The sequence below is a fragment of the Astatotilapia calliptera genome, chromosome 11 (genome assembly GCF_964374335.1).
Source record: "Astatotilapia calliptera chromosome 11, fAstCal68.1, whole genome shotgun sequence".
Lineage (NCBI taxonomy): Eukaryota > Metazoa > Chordata > Actinopteri > Cichliformes > Cichlidae > Astatotilapia > Astatotilapia calliptera.
Window position 1 is genome coordinate 38680962 of NC_137432.1, and position 18768 is coordinate 38699729.

General features: G+C 48.8%; 2 protein-coding genes and 1 long non-coding RNA gene across 5 annotated transcripts in view; 2 read left to right on the forward strand and 1 right to left on the reverse strand.

Moving 5' to 3' along the window:
* LOC113031457 (SMAD family member 4-like) overlaps positions 1 to 2920 on the reverse strand; it is a 32690-nt gene extending 29770 nt beyond the window's left edge. The window contains exons 1-3 of one of the 3 annotated variants that reach the window (XM_080308624.1): positions 2681 to 2920; positions 427 to 673; positions 203 to 320 (exon numbers count right to left, since the gene is read on the reverse strand). The gene's annotated coding sequence lies outside the window, so the exon portion shown is untranslated. Of the gene's footprint in view, positions 1 to 202; positions 674 to 2680 lie in introns of all 3 variants that reach the window. The other 2 variants (XM_080308623.1, XM_080308625.1) reach the window with 2 other exon arrangements.
* Positions 670 to 2609, forward strand: LOC145432019 (uncharacterized). Its single transcript, XR_013912360.1, has 2 exons — positions 670 to 1894; positions 2355 to 2609. It is a non-coding gene; the product is annotated as an uncharacterized LOC145432019 (long non-coding RNA).
* A 3453-nt stretch (positions 2921 to 6373) lies between the features above and the next one.
* On the forward strand, positions 6374 to 7708 carry gbp (glycogen synthase kinase binding protein). The gene has a single exon (XM_026184436.2). It carries the CDS (start codon positions 6798 to 6800, stop codon positions 7248 to 7250), a length of 453 nt encoding a protein of 150 aa, XP_026040221.1. The 5' UTR covers positions 6374 to 6797; the 3' UTR covers positions 7251 to 7708.
* Positions 7709 to 18768: the final 11060 nt, after the last annotated feature.

Sequence of the window (18768 nt, forward strand, 5' to 3'; positions counted from 1 at the left end):
TGTACAGAATTCACCTGCTTGCTGCTACTACTGCACATTCACCCAGTGTATATACTATATGTATGTGTGTGTGTGTATATATATATAATGTTCTTCCTCTACACCCCCCCCCCCCCAATTTTTGCACATGTCGAGGAGCGTGTCAGGCTACATTTCACTGTGTGTTATACTTGTATAACTATGCATGTGACAAATAAAGAACCTTGAACCGAGCGCTGCACACGATGGGCGCAGCGGCGAGGTCACGAGACGCTCCCAGGCAGGACAGCGGGCTCCCTGTCAGGAGACGCGTAGAGTCTGTTCTGACCTGAAGGAAAGATCTGGAAGCAAAGATGAAGTGATGGATGAAGGTGATGAAATGGGTGTGACGATGGCAGCTCACGTTTGAGTTCACGCTCAGAAGACGTTTTCGGACCAAGAGCTGACCTGAGAGCGGCTCCGCCTCCTTGATCCCTGACGTCAGGATACTCACACATCTGATCGCTCACACACAACAACACGTGTTTAGAAACACTCGGCGTGGGTCACATGATATCAGGAGCCTCAGCAGCAGGTTATTTCTGTCCCGCACGCTGTCTGCAGTCCTTCTAGGAAGCTGGCAGCTGGAGTGTCTGGATTTAGACGCTGAGCACATCCATGGCATGACGCTGCAGATTCCTCTGCTGCTCTGCACCTGCATGGGTGACCAATCAGAGCTGAGGAGGCGGGGTTACAGAAGTTCAACTTCCTGTTCCCTAGCCAGAAACAGGCGGTCTCTAACGAGACCGCTGCCAAAACGTTCTTCTCGGGACATGTTGGTGAAGCTGAGAGAAAACGTTTAAACAACACGAAATGTTGGTCAGAATCAAACGGTGTGAATTAAAGATGGTTTGAACTCCAGCTGCTGCAGATGTTTAAGTGGCTGGTGCTGTGGGCTGGACTCGGGGAATCGACGCCCACTCGTGCAGCTGCTCTCCGTGTGCTGCTCCAAGCCTTCATCATCATCGTGACCACGACACTGATGATGATGATGATTCTGTTACTGTTGTTCTCGCAGTCTCAGATGCTGGACCTGCACTGTGTCCCTGTGGCCAGCAGGTGGCGCTTCTGTCTTTAGCCTGTTGGTTGGTGGGAACTGGAGCTGCAGGTGCTGCTGGTTTCTGCTGGTTTCTGCTGGTTTCTGGATAACTTAAAATGAATTAGTTCAATTCAGGCTGGGAGATGCTCCTGCAGCTGTTTGATCAACATGACTGTAAAAACCTGATTACACAGTTTGAGTTCTTCTTGTTTTTATGATGAGATGACTTTTTGTCTGTCGTCTCTCTGGTTTCTTGCCCTCTGACCTTTGAAAGCAGGGCTTCACTTGTCTGTATAAAGTTGTGATTCCTTATTTGGCAGCGAGCAGACGATTGGTCCTGCAGCGCTCTCTCTGGCCCATGTGCTCCGCCTCAGTCTCAACAATAACAAAAACAACTTCAACCGTTTTGGCTGCAAGAGAGGGAGGTGGGGCAGTGGCGTGTTCTCAGAAACTGAGACTGAAGCGAGTCGGTGTCCAGAGGAACAGGCCGGCGGATAACAGCTGGCCTCGGCCTTCAGTTTGTGTGCAGCGTGACGCTTTAACACAGCTGCTCGCCGCGTGCTCATCAGTGTATTTGTTTTGAGGGCTTTGTGTTTCTTTGAGTCTTTCTTTTCCTCTGTCTTCAGTTCACTTCCTGTTTTATTTTGAAGACCAGATTATGTGTTTTTACTTCCTTCCTCTGTTCTTGTTCCCACCTGTGCAGGTGTGAGGTCACCTGTTGGCACTGCGTTGCGTGGCGGCGTGCAGCCAGCGTCTTTCCTCAGAGCTGCTGCGTTCCTCAGGTGGAAATGCACTGAGCAAGCGTCCAATCACAGTCGTCGTCAGCTCAACCTGCGGGTACGTTTCTGGTTTCAGACAGAGCAGGAACTGAGGGGCTGGATAGAGCAGCAGTGTCAAATAAAGAAGCATTATTGTGAACTGTGACTCATACAAAGCTGCTCTGATAGGGTTTGACAACAAAATGAGCAGTCCACCTTAAAGTCCACCTTAAAAACCGTTGAGAGCAGGTGAGGAACACCCTCTCAGACCCTCCATCTGACACCGTGTGTGTCACTGGGAAAGCTCAACGTGCAGGGTGTGTTCACACACGTATGCATACATACCCGGGGTGTGTTATATAACTGTAGAGGTGTCGCCCCATCAGTCATATCAGCTCTGTTTATCAATCCCACAATGCCCCGGGGCTGCTGAGGAGAACCCCTCACCGCTCACGTACATCCACGCTCACACACAAAGCACGTGGTGTGTGTGGCGGTTTCATGCACTGTTATGTAATCCATGTTTTTACTTGTGGCAGAGCACAGGGTTCAGCTTCAGCCTGATGGAAATGCTGACTTCAGTACAAACATGGCGGAACCAGCAGGAGGGCGGGGCCGACGGCGATTTAATGACAGTCATTAAACGTCCACCGTACACAATGACAGAGTTTACTCAGAGGCTTCACCTCAGCGTGACCGCAGCTCACTGCAGTTCCTCTGGTGTCCAGCAGAGGCAGCAGTGAGTCAGACCCCACAGACATTGTTCAATAAACATGTTTACAGTCTGAAGCAGACGCTGCGCCTTTCTCTGGATGATTTCCACCTTCATAACACCTGTGCGGGGGAAGAGGTTTCTAAAACTCACCTGTGTGCATTATTAGAGGCGTGGTCTCTTTGACTGACAGGCAGCTGTAGCTGTTAGCCGTCTGGACCCTGTTTGTGCTGCTGGAGCCTCCTCTGACCAATGACACGGCTGCTGTGAGGGTACTGTATTAACAGAGCGCCTGAGAAAGCTGAGCTCTGGTTTTAATGAGTGAAATTCGAGGCTTTTGATTGGATGGTGCTGATTAGCAGGTCTCTGTGTGTATGATGCGATGTTTGTCGCTCAGAGCGAGGAGCGGGCGAGCTGCTAATCTGCTGTAATGAGAGGATTTAATGGGAGTCATGTGACATGTTTGTTTTCGGTCTGACTGACAGGAAGCAGATATCATCTGCCGTCTCCATCTGGGCTCTGACCTCACCGCCCCAGAGTGCGAGTGGGGTGGAGTCGGCTGATCTGGGGGCTCAGTGCACGTTGAAACAGAGAGGAGTGTCTATAGACTTTTGGCCGGCCGAGTAAAGCTGAAGGAGGCTTGTTTGCTTTCTGCTCGCCTCGCCTTCTCTGTGTTTACAACTGCAGGGACTCATAAATCCTGTGATATCACTTCCTGCCATGTGCAGCCGCCTCACATTCCTCGTGGAGCGGGGGAGCTTCCCCCTCTCTCTGAATGAGGAAACAAACTCGGAGAACCCGAGCTGCTGGCGGCGCTCCCACTGCTATCAAAGTTGATCCTCCGGGGACAGGGGGGCGGGGGGGAGCCGATGACCACAGCCAGCAGGAGGGAACCAAACACAACACACACTGTGAACCAGGAGCTGACTGAGTCCAAACCTGGGATTCAAAAACAAATTCACTGAAATGAATCCTCCAATCAGCACCCAGAAACCACTGCGTTTAACACCGCAGGGCTTCCTGTCAGTAACCTTGCAGTTCACCTAGGGGGCGCTCTGGCATGTTTCTCAAGCTCAACGGCTAAAACAAAGATTATTTTAGTTTCCAGGAAACCAGCCTGGAATAAACCACCAGTCCCGCAGTTCCTCTGGTGCCCAGCAGATGCAGCAGTGAGCCAGTCCCCACAGACTCCCGTGTCACCGTTGGCATGTTCATGATGTGAAGCAGCCGCTGCTTTGGTCTCTGGGTGTTTCAATGATGTCAGCTGGCTCTGAGATGGCCCTGCTGATCCTACACAAACACAGGAGCGCACAGCCAAACCCTCGCTGGCTGCAGCAGAGGGGGCGACCTCTGAAACAGCCTCGCTCAGGTGTTGACGTGCAGACAGGAAGCACTCGGTGCGCCGCTTTATTGCACGGTTCACATTAACAGTGTGAGGTTCTGCTGTCGGCATGAACATGGCTCCATGTGAAACTTTCACCTGCGAGGACGTGCTTTCATCACAGCGAGCTCTCATTTTCAGTCTGACCTGGTTTTTATAAACATGTAATAGACATGATATACCTGACAGCAGGCTGAGCTAACTGATTCACTCTGAAGGTTCGACCTTTACTCTGAAAATCCAGCGTTACACACAAATCTGGCTTCAGCCAGTCTGACCTGACACGTTACAAACAACGCTTGTAACGTGTCATGTGTCTGTGTTTACAAATCGGACGTAATAAGCAAGGGGCGGAGCTGGCTGTGAAACCTCACTGGTGAGGCCTTGTGATTGACAGGTCTCTCATAAGAATGAAGACTTCAGATGTTTCTGCACTGCCTTCAGTTTCCAGAGCGTCCATGTTTCATCCTGCCAGTCTGTCGTTGGTGACGTCATTGTTTGAGCACGTCAGAGTTTGGGGGCAGTCCCCAGGTGACTGTGACGCACAGGAAGGAGGTGCTTGGATATCTGTGGGAGAACTATGATTGGTCAGCAGTAAGCATGAAAACATGAAGGCATCGGGACTGATGTAGTGCAGTGGTGCTAGCAGGACCCAACCACTCCAACGTCAAAACCTAACCCTGACCAATCAGATCATCGGACGGGACACAGGTGGAACAGGTGGCAGAGTGTGCTGTGTCAAAGGGGGTGTCCAAATTCATGGGCTGCATCCTCCTGAGGACGGGTTTGTAGGCCGATTACGTCACAGCGACGCGCCGAGGGCTGTCCGAATTCGTAGACTCCTCCGAATGCAGCCGACAAATGCGTCCTCCTTTTCCCCGAATTTGAAGGATGGGTCGGGTGTGTCCTTCGTGGCCTACCATATCCCAGAACTCATAGCGCGGCCCAGCCAAACTCTAGTTTCCGGCGATGGCGGCCACTACTAAGTTTTAAAATTACTCTTATTAATCTTTCTGGGTCACAAAATAAACTTTTAACACATTTTCAGATGAGAAAGTAGTTGTGTAAACATCAAATATCTGCTCGGTGTATCAAGACACCACATATTTGCAAAAGTGCTTCGACGTTTTCAGAGACGTCTTCTACCCACCAGCTCGATAGCTAGCCGGGAGCTCGAGGGTCACTGGAGCCGCAGAGAACGGCACAACTCCCGGCACATCATGTTCAGATCACCGCGGACTTTTGCTTCTCTGGTTAAACGTGATATATGAGTCACTTAGACCACCTAAAAATGTTATTGTTGGGCTTTTCTCAGTGTTTTATTTGTTCGTGAGTAAATCAGTTTGGCTGAGATTAAAGTTATTAGATTAGATTAAACGTTATTAATCCATCGGGTGATTTTCACACAGCTGAATAAACGTCAAACAGAAAGCTGATTAAACAGAAGTGTGAGACGGTCGAGAATTTACCCCAGTGTCCTGTTATATTTTAGATATCGAGGAGCAGACGGCCGAGTTTATTAAACTCCACAGAGACAGCGGTGACACAGATCTGAAGGCGAGACCGTTCCATTTCACAGCCGTTTACTTCCAGCCTACCCGACCTTCTGAGGACCCGGCCACGTAGACCGCGAAGGCCGGGTCCTCAGGAGGATGCAGCCCATGAATTTGGACACGACTAAAATCTTCAAACATCATTCACAACGCCTCACTGTGAGGTCATCGCTGCTTGGCCCGAACGAAACCTTGAGAATGTTCTAGAACATGTATGTTAGAACGTGTATATTACAAGATGGACGCCCGCTGCCAAGCTCAGGTGTGAGTGAGGACAGCGGGATTGTGATAAGTTGAGCGCGTTCATCAGAGGACGGCAGACAGGTGAAGAGTACCCGTGTTTCACCTGCTCACCTGAACTGAGAGTGACTTCATCATTGCTCTGCTGATTACACGTTTCAAATAAACTTTATTGGCTCACAGCCTGAAACGGTTCCTTTACAGCTCGCGCTTTATTTAAACATGGTCCAAAGACACTCAGAGCCAAAGAATGTGCTGCTGTTTCAGGAAGTGGTGACTGTTTTTACACACACACACACACGGAGGAAACCTCAGCCGAGCGCTCTGATTGGCTGCTGCACCACGTGTCTGCAGTGATAGTAGCTCCTTTTACGGTGGTGAGGCTCGTTGGCGACGGAGCATCAGGTTCAGACCGGCTGCTACTTCTCAGAAACAAACGTACACCGTGTTCCCGCGCGCGCGCGCACACACACACGGGACCTCCACCATAACAACAGTGATTTGAGTTTCCTGCCATGTTAATAAAGTTTATTGAATGGGGGACAGGAAGACAAACCGGAAACACTCCGGGATGATTTTATACGGGTGCAGAAGCGCGTGCCACCTTCACCTGAAGGCTCCCACAGTTCAGTGGACTCGTGAACGCGCATGGGCTAGCAGACAGCAGGGGGTAGCGTGTGCGCATGCTCCTCTGTGAGTGTCACACGGACTCGGGCCTTTGTTTGTTTTGCCTGCACACGCGCCGTTATGTAACGTCCGCGACGGCGGAGCGGCCCAATGCGCGCGGGGCCGGGGGGGCGGGACGGGAAGGCCCCGATTCGCGGGGCTCCGGTGCTCTCGTCCGGAGCTCTGGCACCGGAGCAGCAAGAGCGCGCCTGAGTGGATTAAGAGTAAACCGGAGCCTCGGCGCCGCGCTGTCGGGATCGGCTCTGTGTTTGGGTTCGCCCTGCTCCCCCGCCTCTTCGGGCACTTGGTACAGTCCGCAGCGCGTCAGCCATTGTTTACAAATGAACTGAGAGAGCAGCGAGGACACCGAGCACCCACACAGCACCGACCCGCACCAACACAACGAAGGACCAGACGGAGGACAGCCGCCATGCCGTGCCGGAAGCATGACTACCTGCTGCTGGAGCAGTCGGTGACCGTGGACTCAGCGGAGGTGGACGCACTGGTGACGCGGATCGGAGAGGCGCTGCAGCTGCACGGCTCCGCCCAAACGCCGGTGTCGGTGAGCCGTCTGCACGGCCTCGCCGGCGGCCCCGGGACCAAACCGGCGGCCGGCGGTGCAGGGGCTCCAGCGCAGGCGCGGACCGGCTGCTGCATGCGGCTCCGGAGCCGCCGCGGGCCGCGTGCCGGCGGCAGGCCGAGCCCGTACGGCGTGCCCGGCTCCGGAGACTCGGACTGGGACCGGATCCGCCCCTGGAACCGAAAGCGGCTCGGCGGGACGGAGGACGACCCGCACCGGCTGCTACAGGAGCTGCTGCTCTCCGGGAACCTGATCAAGGAGGCCGTGAGGCGGTTGCAGCTGTCCGCGGACTGCGGAGACTGAGCCCGGACACCGGGCACGGACTCACACCTGAGCCACTCACCGGAAACTCCGCTCGGACTTTTTCTAATTTCTCCGTTTGGTCGCGAGGCCGGCAGCTAGCTGAGCTATGCTAATGATGTTTATGTTTGACTGGGGGGGGGGGGGGTGCTCACCTTGAGGCCAGGTAAAGGTGAGGTTGCTGCCAGGCACACATGTGGCTGCTCTCTGCTTCACGAGGAAATGAGCAGCTGGGTTTGTTTACAGTCTCATGGTGGGGTTTTACCTGCACAGGTAGGGGGCCGGGCTGCCCCTTGGGCCTGTGTGGGCTCAGGTGCTCTCACCTGTGGGAACTCCCAGCAGGACTTGTGTTGTTGTACTTTTTGTTGTGTGAAGAATGCCTCTGCTCCGTACCGGAGTACCTGCCGTTCCTGAGTATTCAGGCTTTTGTTGTCTTAATAAACTCACCTGTTTTTTTTTCACACCTGTGCAGAGTGTCTTTGTCAGAGCACCGGCAGTGCTGTTACTGAATCACACCTGGACGAATACACTGATTGAACAGATCCATAAGACCGATCAGCTGATTAGCATAGGTAGCTTCAGACAGGTGTTACTGATGTGAAATCAGCTGATCTCACATCAGGAAATAACCTGGAAACACCTGCTGGTTTAACCTGCCACATTGTCCAGATGAGTCAATAGAGAGGTTTGATTCTAACTGCACAAGTCTCATAGTTTAAAGCTCAGTAATGAGCCTGCGTGCACGCACACACGCCCCCCCCTCCTCTTCCTGTGGACGACGTGGTCTTAGAGGCCACACGCTCATTATCAGCCTTTAAATACCCACCCCACCCCCACCCCTGTGTCACAGCAGGGTGACTCCTGCAGAAAAACATGTTTACCTGTGGTGGGCTGTGGGTCCTGCGGGCTGTGGCGCCCCCTGTTGTACCTGCTCTGTTACTTCATGGAGTCCTCATAGGAGCAGGTCCAACAGACTCATGGAGAAGAAATTCAAGAAAGTTACTTTATTTATCACAAATTTTCTGTTTTACAGAGGCCAGGAGGAGCAATCCAACTTTAAATAATAAAAGTAGGATGTCAAACAAAGAAAAAATGGCCAATTAACTAGAATAAAAGATAAAATAAAGATCAATAATACACAGTAAAATGTTAAAGGCTGAAAAGAATAAATATTAGAAAAAAACCCAAAACATTACAATAAAATAAAAAATTTGATAAAGAATCTTTAAGTAAAAAAGCAGAGTGAGAAGTTAAATGATCCTCTGAGTAAACTGGGAATGAAAAAGTTGATTCTGGGCATGTGACATAGCGTGTTCATCATCTTCAGGTGAGTTCTTCAGTCTCAGCTGACTGCAGGTTTCCAACCTTATAAACAGGACATCTGCACAATGACTGAAACCAGCGGACTGACTAACAATGCTGTGTATGGTTTACATAAACAGGGTGCACCTCTAAGACTGATTGTCTGTATGATCAACTCGGTCACCTACAACATCTCCAAGTTTCTGGCTCAACCTCAACCCGCTGGTGGGCAGCTCTGAACACCACATCCAGAACATGTTGGATTGTGTTGAGAAGCTGAGAGACAGATGAACAGGCAGGTGAAACCATGATCTCGTACAATGTTACATCTCTCTTCACTTGCATGATGACCCCAACCGCAGCAACATGACCGCTCTCAGCATCGACCTAGTGTGTTTGAACTGTGTCTCATTCCACCTGTTTCATAAAAGGGTCAGTTCTACAGGCAGAAACATGGGTGTGCCGTGGGCTCCCCAGTTTCACCCATCGTGGCCAATTTGTACACGGAAGAAGTGGAAAAGTGGGCTTTGCTGTCCTACCCTGGAACAGCACCAAGCCATTGGTTCAGACATGTGGATGACACCTGGGTGAAAATCAAATCTCAGGACGTTCCACAATTCACAGATCACATTACAGTAACTCTGTGGTCATCATGGTGATGATGGCCGCACAGCTCTCCTCCCAGAACACATGCCTGTGGAGAGTGCAGGAGGCGTCCTGCTCGATGCTCTGACCCTCTGGCTGTGACTCCCACCGTACCAAACCCGTGGACTCTGATCGTGCAGACATGCAGGATGTTTATGTGGTGAGTGTGGACATGAGTCCGAGGGCATGAGGAGCTGACGGGCTGTGGGACCGGTGGTCCGGAGGCTTTGCAGTGGTACACAGCTGTCTCCACGTGAAGTTTGCCAGCAGCTGATGAAGCACAAAAATGATGATAATGGTTCATCAGACGAAGACTTCATCACCTGAGGTCAGAGTTTTTATTCTAATGGAGTTCAGACTGAATCCAACCAATGAAATGTAATGTAGAGGCTCTGCAGTGCAATGACTGCATGCACGCACCAGAGGGCAGCACGACACCACGAAGCTTCTGTCCTAACGCCTCTGAACACCTGATCTGCTACAGGTGAGCAGGCACAGGTCACATGATTAAACTGTGCTAAAGGTCACTGCAGGGTCAGAAGTAGAGCTGAGGCGGATGGTGGTGAGTCATCAGCTGACTGACATCAAGAATCAAGTCATGAACACACGAGATAGAATATCAAGATGTATTTTAGAATGGAAACAGTTAAATGATGAGAAAGTAGAGCCGGGCCGGAGCACACACTGCTGTAGTCACTGACTGTGAAGGAGTGCTGAACCAACGCTGTGCCCTGCTGCCGCCAGCACACTGAAGGAACAGGTTCCTCTCTGTTGGAGAGTGGACAGAGAAAAGAGGGCTTGTTCTTCGCTTACTTTGTAAACTCGTGGTCGGCATGACCGATCCTCTGCCTCAGGTTTGATCGAGCGTCCATCATTAAAAACAGATCAGTTATGTTGAAAATTATTGACTGACTCATTCTTAGCAGTGGGTCGTCCAACCAGCTGATTTAGGTTTGCAAAGGTGAACATGGCTGGAAGCAGCATTAATGCCAGGCACTGAAAGCATGTCGCTACGACTGGAGGCTGAACCCTCACTTTTATTGGTTGTTGATTTTCTTCTTCTGTTTCGTGGTGTCGAAGCAGCCGGTGCTCGTCAGGATGCAGCGAATGATGAAACGAAGTTCTGCCTGTGAGCGCCGGCGCGTATCGCAGCAGATATTTTAGGACTGAAGCAGAGAGAGCTCCGCAGGGACGAGCAGCACTAATTTCACTTTGATGTGCGGCGTGAGTCACTCAGAGTTTGGCTGCCGGCTGGGCTCGTGTTTACTTTAATGTTTGGGACACGAAACACTGTTTACTCTGTGACGAGAGACATGACCCCTGAACAGACAGGATGTAAGCAGACAGACCTTCAGAGTAAAAGCTGCACCTGTTCAAGCCTGCTGGCTTTAAAGAGTTAAAAGAATCAGCAGCATGTTTGAAATAATGAAAACAGAGTCCGCAAGACGTCAGTACACTATATTAATGTATGTACTTGTATGCACAAGTACACTAGCAGGGAACTCTAACAATGTAAGCATGAAGCAGACGATGCAAATATCATGCAAAGGATGCTGGGAGCTTGAAACGGTGCTTTGTGCCTCTGATGTGGCGTCAGCGTCTCTGACACATGCTGATCCTCTGAAAAATATCAAAGTACAGAAAATTAGACCTTTCAGCAGCTTGAACCTGCCAGCGTCTTACCCAAACACTCTTCATCTCAGGCAGAGGCTGAGAATCAAACTGCCAACCCTGCTGCCTGGGCCCTTTAATGTTCAGTGGAAATCAAGGACATTTAACAACTTTCCAGGACGAAGGTTTTGAGCTGCTCTGCTGAGGAGAAGCTGTGATGAAGGAAGGAGAGGAGTCAGTTTCCTCTCTGAGACGAGCGCCATCAAATATTTACAGCTTTCTTCTTCTGCGCCTCGCTAAGCCTCCGTCAGCGTCCGATGAAGCTCTGACGATGCTCCGCCACTCTGACCCGATCGCAGTGAGGATGATTCAGAGCACAGAACAGCTTCGGCTCTGACCTCAGACCTAGCCCACCCCTCACGTTTAAATATAAAACGTGCTGTGTCTCAACCACAGCCTGTATATCAAAGATGGGGGGGGCACCTTGCCATCACTCGACGGCTCGGCTCTGACACGTCGGCATCTTTGTGGGCGCTGCTGCACAAACAGAAGCTCTGTGCTGGACTTTAATTGCATCGCTGTCAGCAGAGAAGCGATTGGTTCCACTTCGATGGCGTCTGCGTGTCGGCCAAGAGGCGGAGCTCCAGATGATGCTGAGGACATCCAGCATGACCCTCTGCCTTTACCTGCTGCTTCAGGTGTGGCACAGTGCCGGTTGGACACTCACAGTGAAGCCGGCAGCTGCTGACAGGCGGCGTTTACTAGAGATGACAGGAAGTGATGTAAGCAGCAGCATCAGAGGGATGTTCAGTTCACAGCTTGCAGGAGCTCCTCACTGCCTCTAGTGTTTTTCGCTCTGTGGATTTGTGTCCAGGTATAAATCTTTGAGTCCTTCAGTGTCCTGCACTAGGAGGGCAGAGCCGGGGGCGGAGCATGGTGCCTCCTGCTTGCCGTGCAGCGTCCAGGACCAGTTCAGGTATCCTGTGTCGCGTCGACCCGTGAGCGCGTGCAGACCAGCGTCTGTCGGGCTGACGGTGAACAGATTCCATTGCTGTTGGCTCTCCATCAGCTCCAGCTGCAAGGCGGAGGCGGAGCTCGCTGCTCCCCGCGCTCACTCTGTGATGATGCACTCCAGGATGTTTATTCCTGCCACAGGCTGACATTAAACACCGCAGGACTTCCTGCTGCAGCGGCTCAGATGCTGGCGTCTGTCATCAGAGTTCCGGAGTGTCGTCAGGACGCAGAAACAAAGAGCTGATGTTCTCAGAGCGCGTGGTCACGGCCACCTCCTGAAAGCGCCACGCGGACAGGAAACAGAATGTTTCCGTCCAGTCTGAGACACTTCTGCTTCAGCTGTCTCACAGCTCCACGGAACGCTTTACACCTTTCACAGAACGGGGCTAATAAGGCATCCCACTCTGGGAATTCTGGGAACACTGGGAATTCTGGGAGTGACATTCCCTGATAGCAGATCTGCTTTCAGCCCTGAAATATTAACGCTGTTCCATCCTTTAGTTTAAGAATTACTGTTTTTCTTCCCAAAGTGCTCATCAGAGCGTCAAACAGCAGGATGACCCACAAAGTGACGAGCCCTCGTCCTCGTCTCCATCCTCTGCTTGTCTCACCGGTGAAGCCTCCTACCTCAGAGAGGGTTGCTGCTCGCCTCTCTGAACAAGCCAATCACGACTCTCTCTCTGTGTGTGACCTTCCTGACCTCGTTCTGCCTCCAAGTTTTTGTTTCTGTTTGCTGCTTCAGGACACCTCTGGCCCGACCTCCGTCATCAGGCTGACAGCTTGAATCACCACCAGCATGTCCTTATTTATCTATACAGCGCCAAATCACAACAACAGTCGCCTCAGCGCGCTTGATATAGTAAGGTTGACCCTACAATAATACATACAGAGAAAAACCCAACAATCACATGACCCCCTATGAGCAGCACTTTGGTGACAGTGGGAAAGAAAAACGCCCTTTTAACAGGAAGAAACCTCCAGCAGAACCAGGCTCAGGGAGGGGCGGGGCCATCTGCTGTGATTGGTTGGGGTGAGAGAAGGAAGACAGGATAAAGACATGCTGTGGAAGAGAGACAGAGGTTAATAACAGATATGATTCAATGCAGAGAGGTCTGTTAACACATAGTGAGTGAAGAAGAAACACCCAGTGCATCATGGGAATCCCCCAGCAGTCTATCCAGTCTTTGGCCCTTCTCACGTTCTCGGCGAGACCGGACTTGCCGAGAACGCGAGCACGGACTCGTGATTTGTACAATTGGAACGCCAGTGTACTTGATGATGTCACAGGTCCGGAGTTTTTACTGCCGTCCCCTCTTAATTTAACTGTGAGTAATATGTTATGAAGCTTCACTTTAATCACAGCCAAACCGGTTTACTCAGGAACAAATTAAACTCTGAAATAAACAAACATTAACATTTAGAAGTGATCTAAGTGACTTATATATCATGTTTAACCTCAGTAGTGAAATCTCTATTAATAAAAATAGTGTACATGTACATACGTGTACATACCTTAATAAAAACAAGCAGGTGAGATGTTAGAACGCTTTTGTTTTTATTTTAGTGGACACTCAATACAATAGACAGCTGCTGGGGTTTGTTTAACCTGAGTAGCGAAAAGACCGCATTTTGCTGTGAGACAAAACTGCACATTCCAGGGTGGCCTTTTGTTGTGGGCAGTCTGAGGTACACCTGTGCACTACTCATGATGTCAGATCAGCATCCTGATGTGGCACACCTGTGAGGTGGGATGGATTATCTCAATATAGCAGATGTGCCCACTACCACACATTTGGACTGATTTGTGACCACTGTTTGGGAGGGATGGTTATATTGTGTATCCGGAATGAATTTTAGGTCTCTACGTCCATCCCATGGGGAATGGGAGCAGTAACAAAGGTGTTGCGTTTATATTTTTGTTCAGTGTATATATATATATATATATATATATATATATATATATATATATATTTATTTATTTATTTATTTATTAGGGTTGCAACAATACTCGTTCGATACAGTGCTTTCGGTTCGGTACGCATATGTATCGAACAATACAACATTTTTAATTTATTTGATCAACTTTTCTTCTGACGATGCTGTCTGTGTTGAGCGCTCAGTGAATCTGCGCTCGACAGTGCAGCCTAGGCTGTACTGTCGCATGCTTTTTTAATTTGTCATTTATTAAAATTATAAATATATATTTTAACTCAAAAGTACAGTTTTTAAATTTAATGTTGCTGAAACAACAAAATAATAAAAATAAATAAATCTATCTGATGGAGAAATCACTCATCTTTGGAAAAGAGAGTTTATTACAGAGAAATGGTTCTTTCCAAAATAAAAGCTCTACTATACGCTTCTTCTGGGCTATATTCTCAGCAGCATAAGGAGAATCCTGTGCTAACAGCTGTCTAAATGACTCGGCTAAAGTTAGTAGCATGCTTGTTGTTTTTGTCTTTGCACGAGGATGATGTCGGCGTAAATGTGCAGTCATATTCGTTGTGTTCCCACTAGTGCTTTCAGGTTAATCTCGTTGAAATGACGTTAACGCCACAACACGGCAAATCTCCGTTAACGAGTTACCGCAGATCGCCCCGTGCATGGGGCTGGACGGCCAACACGTTAACGAGCTAACTGCGCTAACACACTAGCTCCCACCCATGTAATTGAGCATTGCATGGCACATCCAACATACTGTTTTACTTTAGTCCATGACTCGCTTACCTTCAGGGTCATACGTCACATGAAAACCAAAATAGTTCCAAACGCCAGATCTGAATGAGGGTGGGGGAGGTTCATGTTGTAAGGAGAGCTTAACTTCTGTCTGCTAGCTTGCGCTGCGCTCAGTGAATCTGCGTTCGACTACTCCGCCTAGGCTGCACTGTCGAGCGCAGATCCACTGAGCGCTCAACACAGACAGCATCGTCAGAAGGAAAGTTGATAAAATAAATTAAAAATGTTGTATTGTTCGATACATATGCGTACCGAACCGAAAGCACTGTATCGAACGGTTCAATATCCATACAAGTATCGTTGCACCATATATATATATATATATATATATATATATATATATATGTGTATATATATATATATATATACATATGTGTATATATATATATATATATATATATATATATATATATATATGTGTATATATATATATATATATATATATATATATATATATATATGTATATATATATATATATATACATATGTGTATATATATATATATATATATACACATATATATATATATATATATATATATATATATATATATATATGTATATATATATATATATATACATATATGTATATATATATATATATATATATATATATATATATATATATGTGTATATATATATATATATATATATATATATATATATATATATATATATATATATATATATGTATATATATACGCACACACAGGTATATTGAACTGATAAACATACAGACAAAGGTCAATTTCAGTCCTTGCTGCCGCCATGTTGGATTTGGTTCAGGAAGTGACCATAAGGTGGAAGGGTGTTATCAGAGGACAGCGAGTCAGTGATGGTTTTCATTTTATGTCGGTGAGAATAAAAAATATGCCTCAGTAAAGTTCAGATACGAGCGAATGCTTCCTTTGCTGTTCGATAAACACCTCTGACAGGATGTGACATCATCCTGATACACACACACACTTTAAAACTTTATTGTAAGGTCGACCCTACAATAATACATACAGAGAAAACCCAACAATCATATGACCCCTATGAGCAGCACTTTGACGACAGTGGGAAGGATGTCCGTGTGAGGCCTGTTCACTCGTTGCTCCGGGGCTAATTCGGGGGGCAGAGAGAGAGCAGACAGATGAGGAGGGTCCGACCAACAGCCCGGATCACCCTTCAGGACACACCTGAATCCAGCTCACACCACCTGAAACACCGCAGAGTGGTCCCACATCCTCGGTGGGACCAACACAAACCCATTACTGAGCGAAGGAACAGAACTACAGCAGGTCAGATACAGAAGAAGCTTCCAGCAGTCACAGCGTGTACATGTGAACGTGCTGATGGTGAGGCGGAACAAACACAGGTCCAAGAAACATGACATCAGCGTCTGCTGCGTCGCTCCAGCCTGCTCTGGGTCAGCTCAGGTGTTTCCTCACCTGCAGAGGGTCAGGACGTACTCCTGAAGACTCCAGGATGTTGCCTGCATGGTGTTTTTCTCTGATGACTCTGTGGTGGCCTGCATTAGTGAGGGTGATGAGTCAGAGTACCGGGCTGTGGTCGACTCCTTTGTCACGCGGTGCGAGCAGAATGATCTGCAGCTCAACGTGGCAAAGACCAAGGAATTGACTGTGGATTTTTGGAAGACCAGGAAAACCTGTGACCCCTGTTTCAATCCATGGGGTCAACATGGACGTTGTGGAGGACTATAAGTACCTCAGAGTACATACAGACTATAAACTGGACTGGGTTAGAAACACCACTGCGCTTTACAGGAAGGGCCAGAGTCGTCTCTGAGGTCCTTCAACGTCTGTCGGACAACGTTCAGGATTTTCTGTGAGTCTGTTGTGGTCAGTGCGATCCTCTGTGCTGTTGCATGCTGGGACAGCAGGTTGAGGGTCACAGATGCCAACAGACTCAATAAACTGATCACAAGCCTGTAGGGATGGAGCTGGACCCTATTCGGGTGGTGTCTGAGAGGCAGATGTTGTCCAAGATAAGGACGATGCTGGATAACACCTCCCACCCACTTCATGGCATGCTGGGCAGTCACAGGAGCACGCTCAGTGAGAGACTGAGATTACCCATAATGCACCACTGAACGACACAGGCAGTGATTCCTGCCTGTGGCTCCCTGTATAACTCCTCCATGTAACACACTGTAAACGCTGTTTGCACGCACTCTGTTCTACTCAGTAATGTTGCCGTCAGTCTCTGATATTTATTACTGAGTGATTCGTATATATTGTGCTATTAAATCTGTAAATCTGTAACATACTGTACTGTTAAATAGTTTAGTCTGCTTCTGTTACTGTGCTGGAGCAACTGTAACCCACATCCTTTCCTTAGGGATTAATAAGTATGCTGATTCTGATTCTGTTCGGCTCTTTGAAGGGAAGCTTGTCCGTCACCATCTACGTCCTGGAGTCTGTGCATTTAATTAGCCTGCACCTGAGCAGAGGAAGAGCAAACACAGCATCAGATTCACCCTCAGCTCTCAGCTTCTGGAGTTTGGTTGTGGTTTTTAGGCGAATACACTTCATGTTCCTGTAAATGGGCCTCCGTGTCCTCACTGCGAGACTGTCTGTGCTTCATTACAGTGGGACATAAAACAGCTCAAAGGTCGACCGCTGTGACACTCCGATCATCAGGAGAGCCGAAGAAACACTCGGAGCGCCTCTGACAACAGAGCCTGCGACTTCCTGAAAGTGTTTCCAGATGCGAGGACCTTCATCCTGTTGGCTGAAATGATTTAACTGCTCCTGTTTTTCATCCAGCGGCCTCAGTGTTTGGAGTGCAGCTGCACAGCGTCAGCGTTCCTCTGGCTCCGAGGTTCAGCAGCTTTGCTGTGCTTCGCTTCAGGCTCCTCCCCCAACCGTCAGCAGGAGAGTTTCTGAAGAACAGCCATGATCTGAAGCTGAACTCAGAGACAACACTGAGGTTTTATCCATGCTCATGATTTTAATCACACCAGATTAAACCGACTCCGACACGTTATTCACACGTTTTGTGTGAGAAGGCGAGCTGAATGCATGAAGGAACAAAAATGAGCCTTTCGGTAACCAATAACAATACCATCATCATCACCACCATCATCAGCGTGGATTGTTTTAAGATTAGGCTTCAAACTTTAGCATATAGTTAGGGCTGGACCAGGTGACCCTGAATCCTCCCTTAATTATGCTGCAGTAGGTGTAGGCTGCCGGGGGATTCCCATGATGCACTGGGTGTTTCTTCTTCACTCACTATGTGTTCACAGACCTCTCTGCATTGAATCATATCTGTTATTAATCTCTGTCTCTCTTCCACAGCATGTCTTTTTCCTGTCTTCCTTCTCAGCAGATGGCCCGCCCCTCCCTGAGCCTGGTTAGCCTTGGACATTTCCAGGCAGAGTACCCGGGGTGCTGTGATGACATTGAAAAGGTGTTCAGGTGCTTCATGGAGTCAGATCACATCAGCAGAGATTCCTTTGTGAGCTGCAGGTCAGGTCTTGTCTGCTTTTAGCCTCATTACCACTCGTTCGTTTCCCACGTGACTTCAGCTACTGATGAACTTTTAAGTCACAGCGAGATCAGGGCAGGGTGGATATTTTCTTCTCTGAATTCTGAATTCTCAGACTTTCAGATGAACCCCAACGCTGTGACCTCTGCCCTCCTGGACCCCGTGTCTCTCTGCTCTCCCTTTGCAGTCTCTCCCGCTCTCTGTGGATGTCTGCGATCTTCCTCCTTAAATGCCTGAAATGCAAATGTGATGTTCCAGTTTCTGTGTCACTGCACTGCTGCTGGCATCAAACCGAGAATCCAGGTCAGCCATGAATGCAGCCAGCAGGAGGTCATGTGATCTGTACCTGTGCTGCAGAAACAACCCTCCGTCAGCATCAGCGTGTCCTCAACAACGCAGCAGCTTCACATGTCCTCTGAGACACCTGCACACAGACATGTTCACGTGTTCAGACTGTCATGTTTACCTTCCACGTGGCGAGCTTTCTGAACGCTCATGCTGCGGTGTTCTCGGCCTACGGCATGCATTCAACCAGTCACAGCAGGCTTCCTGCAGCTTCAGGCGAGTTGGAATGAAATTAGATCAAATTAGAGACACTGGGAGCGAAGCATGCATCTGTGGCACAGACTTGGGTCACACTGAGAGACTGTTTGGAGGTTTTTAGGTGGGAAAATAAAGTCAGGTAAGAAAAATGTAGAGACTTACCCTGATCTAACAGA